The sequence below is a fragment of the Helobdella robusta genome, assembly GCF_000326865.2.
Source record: "Helobdella robusta unplaced genomic scaffold HELROscaffold_45, whole genome shotgun sequence".
In the NCBI taxonomy this organism is placed as follows: Eukaryota; Metazoa; Annelida; class Clitellata; order Rhynchobdellida; family Glossiphoniidae; genus Helobdella; species Helobdella robusta.
In genome coordinates, this window is record NW_008705095.1 from 108650 (window position 1) to 122713 (window position 14064).

At 33.9% G+C, this 14064-nt stretch overlaps 2 protein-coding genes across 2 annotated transcripts; both read left to right on the top strand.

Moving 5' to 3' along the window:
* Nucleotides 1-2401: 2401 nt before the first annotated feature.
* Nucleotides 2402-6131, top strand: HELRODRAFT_177893 (hypothetical protein; the record flags this gene model as incomplete). Its single annotated transcript, XM_009026058.1, has 4 exons — nt 2402-3406; nt 3852-4135; nt 4283-4415; nt 5955-6131. 4 exons carry the CDS (start codon nt 2402-2404, stop codon nt 6129-6131), a joined length of 1599 nt encoding a protein of 532 aa, XP_009024306.1.
* Nucleotides 6132-7127: 996 nt separating this feature from the next.
* Nucleotides 7128-13820, top strand: HELRODRAFT_177894 (hypothetical protein; the record flags this gene model as incomplete). The annotated part of the gene is made up of 15 exons (XM_009026059.1): nt 7128-7221; nt 7348-7489; nt 8001-8061; nt 8337-8473; nt 8924-8951; nt 9305-9515; nt 10473-10567; nt 10855-10908; nt 11177-11241; nt 11518-11627; nt 11791-11831; nt 12440-12506; nt 12967-13023; nt 13251-13252; nt 13641-13820. The coding sequence occupies 15 exons, from the start codon at nt 7128-7130 to the stop codon at nt 13818-13820; spliced, it is 1344 nt and encodes a 447-aa protein (XP_009024307.1).
* Between the last annotated feature and the right edge of the window lie 244 nt (nt 13821-14064).

The window sequence follows — 14064 nt, forward strand, 5'->3', positions numbered from 1 at the left end:
CATACATACATACATACATACATACATACATACATACATACATACATACATACATACATACATACATACATACATACATACATACATACATACATACATACATACATACATACATACATACATACATACATACATACATACATACATACATACATACATACATACATACATACATACATACATACATACATACATACATACATACATACATACATACATACATACATACATACATACATACATACATACATACATACATACATACATACATACATACATACATACATACATACATACATACATACATACATACATACATACATACATACATACATACATACATACATAGTAAGCATTCCGTTCATGCGTCAAAAGCATCCCATTACACGCTCTTAATAAACAAGAATCATCCCAACATACGCATAACATATGCGTTTGTATTTTTGTATGTGTGTGTGTGTGTGTGTGTGTGTGTGGTGTACCTTTGCATGTAAGTGTGTTTGCTTGTGTGTATGTGTGTGTGTGTGTATTTATGTGTGTATAAAAGTATGTTTTTGTATATGCACTAACCAACGTGTTTGTGTATGTGTACAAATGTATTAGAGACGCACCAGATATTCAGCCCAAATTTGACATTCGACTTTAGCCATTTTATTAAGTCGAATTTGGCAATTTTTGTTTAAGCCATCAAATATTTTTAGCTTCGAGGAGAATAATTGTTGGTTGTATTTATCTGTAGAAGGCTTAATTTGGTCACCATAGCTATTGTAATATCACAATATAACAAGAGATTGAATAACGTCTCTGTAAATAATTGTTGCATAGACTTAATTTATCTACTGTTTTTTCCCATAGCTTGTTTTTCATTCTAAAAAATATTTTCCTAAATTGTTGAATTAGTGGTAGCAGTACTTGTAGCTGCAGTAGTAGCTGCTGTGGAAGAAGTAATGGTGGTAGTAGTATTGGCACTTGTATTTAATTATTTTTATGATTTTATTTCAACTGTTTTTAAATTTGTGTTTTTGTTCGTTTATGTGTTTCTCAATATTTGTGGTTGTCTGCCTGCTTATCATTCTGAGAGCTCGCTGAGATTTATGATCTTTCAGAAGACCATTCATTTATTACCTTCTTTTATTCCATCAGTCTATCATTTCATTCATTCATTCATTTGTTTGCTTTTTGTCTGTCGAGCATTTGTTTGTTTGTTTGTTTGTTTGCTTGCTTTTTATTCACTATTTTATTCATTTATTCATTCATTTGTTCGTTCTTCTTTCTTTCTTTTGTTCGTTTGGTTATTTCGTTCATTCATTCATTCAATCATTCATTCAATCGTCGCTTTATCATCTTTTTGACTAATCAATCAATCAACTAATTAATCAACCAGTCAATCAACCAATCAATTAACCAATCAATCAACCATCTAATCAACCAATCCATCAATCATACCAACAACGAATATTTATACTGGTGTATGAAAAATCACAAAACAAAAAGAATAAAAACAGAAACCGAAAATCATAAATAAAACACACCGGAAACGACCGACCGGAAAAAGCACAACTTCAGGGATGTGCACGTTCATTATTGTTTTGGTAAGTGAGTTTTCGACGAACGATATATCAATTACTGACTGATTTATAATCAAGAAATGCTTCCAGTAAAACCACACTCATTTGACGCTGGGAGTGCTGATGATGATTGCGATGTCGCTGGCAGTGCTGATGACGATTGTGATGACAATGTTGATGACGATGATGATGACGATGATGTCAATTATCTTTTGGAAAAAACATCATTCATTCATTCGCAGATGGGTGTGGTACTAGAAAAAATATAATGGAACTGGAGGTCAAAACATATTTTTTTAAAAATTTACTACTACTTTCGAGGCTACTACTACTACTACTATTACTACTACTACTACTACTACTACTCTACTACAATTACTACTACTACTACTACTACTGCTGCTGCAGCTACTAATACTACTACTACCACCACTACTACTACTACTACTCTAAAACAGTTACTACTACTACTGCTGCTGCTGCTACTACTACTACTACTACTACTCTACTACAATTACTACTACTACTGCTACTACTCCTACTACTACTACTACTATTACTACTACTACTACTACTAGTTTACTACAATTACTACTACTACTATTACTGCTGCTGCTACTATTACTACTACTACTACTACTACTACTACTATTACTACTAAACATTACCTAAGAAGTAATCGAACTAATGCAAATGACATCGTTGAGCCCGTCAAATGTCATAGCGTTTGTGACGTCAGCGGTCAGAATGATGACTCCTCGAGTAATTTTACTACTAAATTTACTAGGAGTACTACCTTTAAGAGTGATGCTGATAATAATAATAATAATAAAATGGGTGAGAATAATAATGATAATGATAATAATAATAATAATGATAATATCAATAATGATAATGATATATATCCTGTCATTAACAACAACAACAACAGCAACAATTACAACAACAGCAACAACAGTAGCAGCAACAACAACAACATAAAGACCAACAATGATAGTAATAATAGCAACAATTACAGTAGCAACAACAACAACAAAAACAATAATAATAATAATAATAATAATAATAACAATAACAATAATAATTCACCATCAGGCGCCGAACCGGACAGAAGCTCACACGTTAAAAGAATTAAATGGAAAAATGATGACCATGATGATGATGATGACGAAGACGACGACGATGATGATGATGGTGGTGATGATGGTGATGGTAATAATAATGATGATAGTGATGATGATGATGGTAATGATGATGATGATGATGGTGGTGTGAAAAGCAACTTCAGCAGCGATATATACTGCACTTGCTGTCGTTGTCCGATGTGTTTGACGCACGCTAAAAATAGTAACGGATGTGACGTCATTAATAACAACGACATAAACAACAATATAAACAGCAACATAGACAACAACAACTACAACAACAGTGGTGGTAACACTATTGAGAAAGACACCAACGTTACTGACATCAGCAATAGACTGAATCCCATAGACAGCGCAAACAACAACAACAACAACAATAGAAACGGCAATCACGGTGACGTCATCAACAACAACAACGTCAACAACATCAACAACAGCAACATCAACAACAACAACATCTACAACAACAACAACAATAACATCAATAACAACAATCAGCACAGCCACACTCAAAGCTCCAATACCAGCTTCAGTAACGACAAGAAAACAAACAACAGCATAGACAATTACGACAAAAACATAAACATAGAAAACATAGATAATGAAATCATAGATAATGAAAACACAGACAATAAAATCATAGATAATAAATGCCTAGACGATGAAAAAGTAGACAGACGACAAAAAATTAAGGTCAACCGTTTATTTAGTATCTTTCTTCCTTTGAAAATAATCTCAAAGCAAAGAAAAAACAACGCTAACAACAACAACAACAACGACAACAACAACAATAACAACAACAACAATACCAACAACAAAAATACCAACAACAACAACAACGACAACACTAGCATTGTTCATCGAAATGACGAGGACAATGACGATGATAACAACAACAACAACAACAACAATAATAATAATAATAATAAAAATTTTAATAATAAAATAATAAATAATAATAATAAAATAAATAATATTAATAATAATAATGTTGATAATAATAATGATGACGACAAAAATGATGATGATGAGGAGGAGGAGGAGGAGGGGGTAGTCGACGATGATGATGATGGTGACGATGATGATGGTGACGATGATGATGGTGACGATGATGATGGTGACGATAATTCTCATAGAGGCAATGGAAGTAGAGCTAATATCAGTACTTACGCCAATGGAGCGTATAATGACAAGCCCACACAAGAACATCAATTACATCAACAACAACAACAACTACTACTACTACATTTTTATCCACGGCTACATCAACTACACCAGCAACAACCGCAACCACAATTACATCAGCAACAACATTATCAACAACAACATCAACAACAACAACATCAACAACAACAACAACATCAACAACAACAACTACTACAATATTATCATCAACAACATCTTCATCAACAACAACGCCAGGTAGAACCATTACAGTTACATCAACAACGACATCAAAGTTATTCGCCGAAACATCAACAATATCGTTTTGAGTGCCCACAACAACAACAACAACAATATCATAAACATCATCAACAACAACATCAACAACAACATCAACAACATCAGCAACAACATCGGCAACAACAACAACAACAACAACAACATCAACTTTCAAATATTCTTCGACCACCCGCCATTCGTTCCAAGCACACTTCCGCTTATATTTCCACATCTCTACATCATCATCACCATAACCATCGTCATATTTCTTTTAACCAACATCCTCAACAACAACAACAACATCAACAACAACAACCACAACAACAACATCAACAACAACCACAACAACAACAAACAAAATTCGATCATCCTCATCGTTACCATCTTCAGACAACATCAACAACAACATTTAGATCATCATCATCGTCGTCGTCGTCATAAGCAGTTGCAGCAGCTTCTTCATCATTTTTCTCATCTCCACACCCCATCTTGTCCTATTTATGAATATTTTAATAAGTCGAAGACAACAACAACATCATCAGCAGCAGCAGCAGCCGCAGCAACAACAACATCATTATCATCATCATCATCAACAACAACAACAACATCATTATTGTCAGCAGCAACAACATCATTATCGTTATCAACAACACCAACATCAAAGTCATCATCAGATGATTCGAAGATAATGATAAGATGATAACTGTGAAGATGAAGCTGAGAAACAACAACAGCCAACACAACAACAGCAACAACAACAACAGCCAACAACAACAACAGCAACAACAACAACAGCAACAACAACAACAGCAACAACAACAACAACAACAACAACAATATCTCGAAGAGCAAAGTCGAGAGGAAATGTTATTTGCAACGCACGGAGCAGATCTTAACGAAATCAATCACCTTTTAAATCCGTTTTATTTCAACAACATCAGCAACATCAACAACAACCACAGTCACAACTACAACTGCTGCTACTGCTGCTGCTGCTACTACTACTGCTGCTACCACTACTACATCAACAACAACAACCACACACCAACTTAAACGTCACCAACAAAATAATTTTATTTAAATCTTACTTCAAGCGTCCAATTAATGACAAATAAAAAAACAGTTCTTGAAAAATATTTTTTTAAACTCCACATAAATTGATATAATTTGGAATAATTTGAAGAAGCTTAGAAGTGAACACGACATTAATGATGATGCTGATGATGATAACGATGACTATATGGTGATGATAATGATGATGATGACGATGATGATGACGACGACGATGATGATGATGATGATGATGATGAGGATGATGATGGTGATAACATTGTTGGTAATGCATATTTACTAATTGTGTGTGCAAATTTGCAGTATGTATGTGAGTGTAGTGTTTATGTGCGTAAAGTTTAGTGTGTGCGTGTGTGTGAGTGTGTGTGTGTGCGTGTGTGTGAGTGTGTGTGCGTGTGTGTGTGTTCGAGTGAAAATTTTCAATTTTGAATATCAATATAGTCAATCGATGAATTTGAAAGTAATTATGAAAAAATAAATTATTTTTCCAGACTTAAGGACTTTCTTATATTCTTCTTAATTTTAATAAGTTACACTAAATAAATAATTATTGATGTAATTATTTATACAATATTACTGAAAATTAATATTATTACCTTATTTACAACTTTACATATTTCACGGAGTCAAAAAATACTTTAAAATTAACATCAACAAGACAGAGTGCATGGTTATCAGCACAAGCAAAACCGCACCGATCTCCTCCAGAATCATTACTGGTAAACAGGTGAAACAAGTTAACAGCTTCAATTATCTCGGAAGTCTGATTACCTCAGGTTGTAAATGTGATATGGATATCAAAAGAAGGATAGCTATGGCGAAAGATGCATATTCTAAAATGAAAAACTTCCTCACCAGGGAGAATAGATTAAAATTCGTGAAGTCGTTGTGGGTCACTTGTTGAATATCACCACATTTCAACTACTACAAAGTGTTAAAGATCGGGTTTTGTGGTGGTCGATGGTCGCCAATGTCCTGAAAGAATAAGATGAGAAACGAGAAAGAAGAAGAAACTATATGTTTTTAGTTGCAAAGTAGTTATAGTTTAGTAGTAAGTTATAGTTTAACTACAAACATTAAGTAATTTAGTTGGTTGCATATATGTGTAGAATATATAAATGTTTGAAAATGATGGATTCTTGGACTTCAGTGATTGATTGGTGGTGACGGTGACGTCATTTACACTGGCAATGGAAGAGCGCTTGATGAATTTTCTCATTTATCTCATTTATCATCCATTAAAGACATGAATTATGGAAATAAAAATGTGAAATTGGAATATGTTTTTTTTTTATATAGAAATTAATTCCACTACAAGTATTGTATTTCATGTTACATAACGGGAAGTATAACAGGTGCTCGATAACTTTTAAAAGTTTACCCGATTCATAATCTTTGGTTGAAAAATTGAAATGGCGGCCCTTTTCAAAATAATAGATATTAGATTCCCCTAAATTTACTTGATATAAAGAGTTATTTTTTCAGATTAATTATTTTAAAATTGTTTTTAGTTTAGTGGCAGTTTTTTCAGTTTTTAATCATTTTTCTAACTTTAAATTTCTAAAAGTCTCTGGCTTCGTGGTAAGAGTAATAATTTGTTACTGATTAGTAAATATAAAATAATAAATATTTATTTAAATTAAATAAAAATAAATTTAATTAAATAATTTAATTTTTTAAAACGATATAAAATAATTAAATTTTTAAATAAATTTTTTAATCAATTCAAATAGAAATTTATTATAATTTTCTAATTAATTTTCTAATTAATTTTTTTATTAAAAATAAAATCTCACCATAATAAAAATAATAACTAATACAATATAAATAAAAAAAAAATTCAAATACATTTTTTTATTATTTTTAATAAAAACAACCAGATTAGAACTTGAAAAACCGAATGGCGACTACAGACAAGTATAGGCTGTCTCTGGTTGCGCAGTATGATGAAATTGTTCGAAACAGGGCAGTTCTAACTGCTGGCATCGAAGCAGGTGAGTTTGAGAGTTTTAAATTTTCTCTATTTTTCTTCTTCATTTTAGTTATTCAATTATTTAATTGTTATTTAATATTATTACCAATTACAAATCTCCAACACTCTAACAACCGACCGATCGCAGAGTTCATAGCATTTGTTGCCTCGCAAGAAGAACTCCGAAAGAGGTATGTGACGAGCGAGAACGAGCTGGCAAACTTGAGAGAGAAAGTTAAATCCCTTGAAAATGAAAATATGGCTCTTGAAACTAAATTAAAACATGCCAGGTATATTTATGAGTCCTAATTATCTATTTATATATATATATATATTTTAATTATATTACATTATTTTATATTATAACTATTATTGCTATTATTGTTAATTTTACTTTTGTAATTTATTTTATTATATATTATTATTACTATTTTGGGGCAAATTTTTTGGGATTCTATTTTTAACTATCGGGACCATAGGTTTTTTCTATGGATACAAAACTATATATGTGTGACTCTTGTGTCATTTTGTTATGCTGTAAGATTTGCTGTCTTAATAGTTTAATTTAATTAAAAGTGTAAATATAATGTGTATGTACGTGTGTGTGTATGTGTGTGTATGTATGCATGTTTATGTGTTTATGATGTGTGTTTATGTTTATGTGTGTTGTACATATGTATGTCTGTGTGTATATGCGTGCATGTATGTTGTACATTGAATGGTATTGTACATGTGTGTGTGTGTGTGAGTGAGTGTGTGTGTATAATATTTATTATTTTTATTGTTGTTGTTGTTTTCCAGGAATCAGATTGATGTTGAGATTGGGAAGAGAAAGAGGACGGAGGAAGAGAGAGAAGGATACGTAAGATGGAATATATTTCGTTTTTATTCATTTAAAAAAATTTTTATCCTCTATAATTATTCTTCTTACAATTATTCTTTATAATTATTTATTTGTTTACCATCACGATCTCATCTCATAGTATCATTCAATCTATCTTTATGTTATGTTAATGGTGTATGTGGTCATATATCATTTTATTGACATATATGTGATCATGTATCCACACATATATCAGTAACATGCTATGTTATCATTCTTCACCATCGCCATCATCATCACGTTATCACTTCTAGGAGAAGCAGATATTGTTAGTACAAGAGATCCTTAGGGATAAGAACAACACAACGATCCTGAATGACCAGGATAGGGAGAAACTTGCATTCATTAGTATGACCTGCAAGTCACCTATGTACGATCACTCGACGAGGAGGTGGTTTTGATGATGTGATTTGGGTGTGGTGTGGTAGAGATTGTGTTTATTGTTGGTGTGTGTACTTGTGTGTGTGTGTGTGTACATGTTTTTGTGTGTGTGTGTTTGTGTGGTAACCACTTTTTCAACATTCCCGAAGTTAATAAATGTTTTATCTGTGTCATTTCAACTTATTGACCAATAGGTTAATCAATTTGCCAGTCTGTTATTATGAATATTATTAATTATAAATCTGCCGACCAGCCACTCATTCAATCAACCAGCCAATCACTCAATCAACCAATCAATCAATCAAACAACCATTCAATTACTCAATCAATCAACCAACCAACCAATCGCCGATGCAGTCGCAACATGCCAATGATTGAAGAATCCTGCTCCATACTGAGTCCCTCTGACATCAGCTATGACAAAACAGAGGAGGATTTGGATGAATCCATCCACCACCAGCAACAGCATAAGGGTAACAGGAGGGGGGGTAAACGACCCTCGGCACCCCCCTTCGAGGAGGAGGATGTGGATGGGGTCATAATTGGGGGGAATTTTCAACAGTCGAGACCCACGTCTATTGTGAATAATGTTGAACAAGCGGTTGGTTGACGTGTTGACTCGGTGGCTGATTGGTTGGTTGACTGGTTGAGATATTGATTAATTTTTTCAGACGAATAATGTCTTTGATTGATTGTTTCACTAACTGGTTGATTAATTGGTTGACTGACTGAATAATTGTTTGGTTGATTGATTGACTGATTGATTGATTGATTGGTTGGTTGGTTGAAATAAAGTACAGTAACAATACACGAGTGAACAAACAAGCAAACAAACCAACAGGCTAAGAAGCATAGACGTTCAAAGTCAGCTGACTTGGTGACGATGGAGATGATGAACAACAACATCATGACCACCGCCAACAACAATGGCATGTCGGGAGTGGGTGCAGGGGTGGGGGCCTTGATGGATGGCGGGAAAACCCCAAAGACCCCACGTGACAGACGAAATTCGAGTCCGTTTGGTATCCTAAATCGATGCAACTCTCAGGATAGTAATATTCCATTGGCTGGAAAGTAAGTTGACTGATTGGTTAGATGGTTGGTTGATTGATTGATTGATTAATTGATTGATTGATTATTTGATTGACTGTGTTTAAATAATAATGCTATTGGTTGGATGGTTAAATTAGGATTGGTCGGTTGATATATGAGATTGCTTTGCAAGGAATGAGTTTTTCATTAACCAATCATCCAATCGATCATTCTATCAACCAATTTATCAATCTATCAACCAACCAATCTATCAATCGATTTATCAATGAACAAATTTGTCAACCAGCCAATTTTTCAATTTATTATTCCTTCAATTAAACTACCGAATAGTCAATCAATCGGTCTGTCTATTAATCATGCTATCAGTCAATCAACCAATCGATCAATCAACCAATCAGCAACCAATCGACCAACCAATCAGCAACCAATCGACCAACAATCGTGACCTTTCCCTCTAGGTCACCGGAGCTAAAGAGGTTCAATTCCGGCAACTCCCTTACAAGACCCCACTACTTCCAGAACATTCATCACTACAAGCAAGAGTCCTGCTTTGCTGTTAGTAAGGATGGCGATGATGTCGCCACGGCTGGGGGCGATGTTGTCGTCGGTGGTTGTGGTGGTAGTTTTTAATTAATTATTTAATTAAGTGAGTACATGAAAAATTCTTTTTTGTTTGTTTTACAGTGCAACAAGAAGTTAAAATTTGGTGCGGCTGGTGTTAAATGTAAAGGTATGTGCGAGCATGTGTGTGTGCGCGTGTGTGTGTGTGCGTGTTGATGTATGTCAAAACCACCATTATCATGAATTATACAATGTACACTAACTTACCTGTCAGGCTAACTTATACCAAATTGTAACGCCACCACTAAAAATGATATTAAAAATTATGAGAAAATATAGTTATAATTATAGTTATTAATAATTATTATTATTATTTATTATGTTATAATTACCAGATTGTAAAATACTATGCCATGATGCCTGTAAGGATTTGGCCCCACTACCTTGCATGGCTACCGTCAACACGCCTAAAGTTAATAAGAGTTCGCCTGTGAGTGTCTGTCTGTCTGTCTGTTTGTTTGTTTATGTGTGCGTGAGTGTGTATTATCTCTCTTCTTCTTTATCTCTCTCTTTCTGGCTTTGGCTGTTGTGTGTGTGCATGTTGACTCAACATTTCTTATGTTAATAAGAGTGTGTTAGAGTTTTTTTCTGTATGTATATGTGTGTGTGTGTTTGTTTGTCTGTGTGGCTAAGTATATTGTTTTATTTTCTACCAACATGTTAGTATTATTCAAAATCAAACTTAATGATGATTGAATGGTGATTTTTTTTGTGAAGGGATTTCTATCTGACTATGCGCCCTCAGAGCCACCGTTCGTACCTGCAATCGTGGTTAGTGTGCGTGCGTGTGTGTGCGTGCGTGTGTGTGTGTGCGTGCGTGCGTGTCTGTGTGTGTTAAATAGCAGGCTGGTTGGTTGATTGATTGCCTGATTGTTCAGTCTCTTGGTTGTTGCTTCTTAAAGATGGATTGGATGCTAGTTTAATATAATTCATTTTGCCAGATGATTCATTTTAATAATCTGATTTGTTGTTGATTGATTGATTGATTGATTGACTATTTGGTCGGTTGGTTGATTGATTGATTAACAAACACTTCAAGATACATTGCATTAAAGAAGTTGAACTAAGAGGGCTAAAAGAAGTTGGAGTGTACAGAGTTTCTGGGTTAGTTGATTGATTGATTGATTGATTTGTATATTTATTTAATGATTAATGACAGTTAACGATTGACCTTTTATTTGATTGCTATCATAGTTTGATTTAGTAATGTGGCTTATGTGCTGTTTTTCATTGTTTTAATTCACATACATTCACACACATAAACACACACACACACACGTAAACATAAACATACATAAACACACACACACACAGGTCAGACAAAGAAGTAAAAGAGTTGAAGGAGAAATTCCTGAGAGGCAAAACTGCACCTAACCTTAGTTCGATATCCGACATTCACGTCATCTGCTCGTGTCTCAAAGATTTTCTAAGGAACCTTAAGGAACCTCTTGTTACCTACCAACTCTGGAGTGCTTTCCTTAGGGCAGCTGGTTTGTTTTGGTGATGTTTAAATCTTTTTATACATACACACATGCATGCATACATACAAACAAACATACACACATACATGCACATCATACGCACGCACATACAAACAAACATACACAAGCACACCACACACATACAAACAAACACACATACACACACACACAGAAAAGCACGATCGCCAAGAAAGCATCACAGATACGTACCAAGTCATCTCGATGCTTCCAATATCCAACAGAGATACATTTGCCTATATCATCCTTCATTTGTTGAGGTTGGCTAGTTGGTTGGTTGACTAGTTGACTGATTGGCGTTCCCTACTCATTGCTGATTGACTGGTTTCCTATTTGATTGGCTTGTTGGTCAATCAGTCGATTGGTTATTTTAATGGCTGGTTTTGGTTGGTTGATCAGTAATCCATTCATTCATCCATTCATTCATCCGTCTATCCATCCATCCATTCATTCATTCATCTATCCATCCATTCATCTTAAATCAGAGTGTCCGAGTGCAAGGAATGCAGGATGGATATAAACAACTTAGTGAAGGTCTTCGCCCCAACTATGATTGGATTCTCCTGCCCCAATCCCACCCCCACCCAGATGATTCAGGAAACTGCTAGACAGCAAATGGTTGGCTGGTTGATTGGCGAATGGTTGATTGAATGATTGATTATGACACTATGTCAGTTAGACTTGATTGATCGGTGAAGTCACTTGACTGCCGGATTGATACGCATCGATTGATCGTGACGTCACTGAATTGTCACTCTGTGAGTGACCTGATTAAACCATCCAATCGAAAAACAACAATCTAGGTCATGAATCGATTGATTGACATCCCGAGTGACTATTGGTTCAATTTTTTGAGGGTTCAAGATGGAGGTGTGTCATTTCAATTCTCAACTCCATCCAATGGTCGGTCAGATGGATGAATAGATGGATAAATGGTTGAGTAGATGGATAATGGATGGATGGATGGATAAATGGTTGGATAGATAGACGGATGGTCACATGGTTGGATGAATAGATAAAGAATTATTACTGTTAGAGCAAATTATAATTTTAAATTGGATTGGAAAAGATTGATTGAATGATTGATTGATTGATCAATTGATTGATTGATTGGTTGAAAAATTGATTGAAAAATTGATTGATTGGTTGAAAAATTGATTGATTGAAAAATTGATTGATGGATAAACGAATTAATGATAGAATGACTGAACAGAAGTAGACGTGAACGATAATAGTTATTAATAATTATATTATAAACTATATTATAAATAATTATTAATAATTATATTGTAAATTATATCATCATCATAATCATCATCATGACAATCAGATCGGCTGTCTCAGAGGCTAGATACCCTCACCCACACCAATAGTACTACTGCAAGAGGTTATTATTATTATTTGTAATTTATATAATATAATAATTATTAATTAGTTTTATAATTAGTTTTTTAATTAATTGGAATAGGCGTTCTCACATCTTCTTCCTCCAATGCAAACATTATTAACACTCCTGGCAACTACTATGAGGCCAGCAACAACAACAACAACAATAATTATAATAATTATAATGGTAATAATAATAATAATGGTTGGTTTACTCCGTCCAATCAGATGTAAGTCTTCATTGGTGTTTTGTTTGATTGGCTGGCTGGTTGGTTCGTTGATTGGTTGGTTGGTTCGTTGATTTATGGATAGGTCGATGAAGATTTATTGAAAACAGAACCATGAACAAAGGAATCTAGCAGAATGAATGAATTTTTGTATGTACCTTATCTTTCTCTTTCATTCAAATGCAGGCACGCATCATTTTAAATTCTATTAAGAAAGAGAAAACTTATTACTTAATTTGCATAGTTGTTTAGTTTGATGACCAACTTAACATTGCATGACATGACCTAATTGAATAACACACACACACACACACATACTGACCCAATTAACCAATATAACCTGACCGAATAAACCGACACAACCTGACCCACATTCACTCACAACCAACAGGCGGGCAACCACAACGATGAGCAACTACTCCAAAAAGACCACGAACTTCTTTGCCCCGCCCATTCTCAAGTAGGACAGCCACTGAGAAAGTGGCCATCGATAATCATGTGCATATTTGTTAGCCAATCAGGAAACAGCATCCTCAATCATGCATATTCATTAACCTCGTTATCGTCATAGTCTTATATTAGAAATTAATTTGAAAATGATATATATATATATAATTTATAATTTGTTTCATCATCATGTTAGCGGACGGTAACGAACATTTATGGACGATGGTAATGTTTATTACAATTTTGCTTATTATTCGTATATATATATATATATATATATATATATATATATATATATATATATATATATATATGCATTCATTTATAACTAGCTGAACTGGAAATAAAGTTTGAAAATGGATAGATGT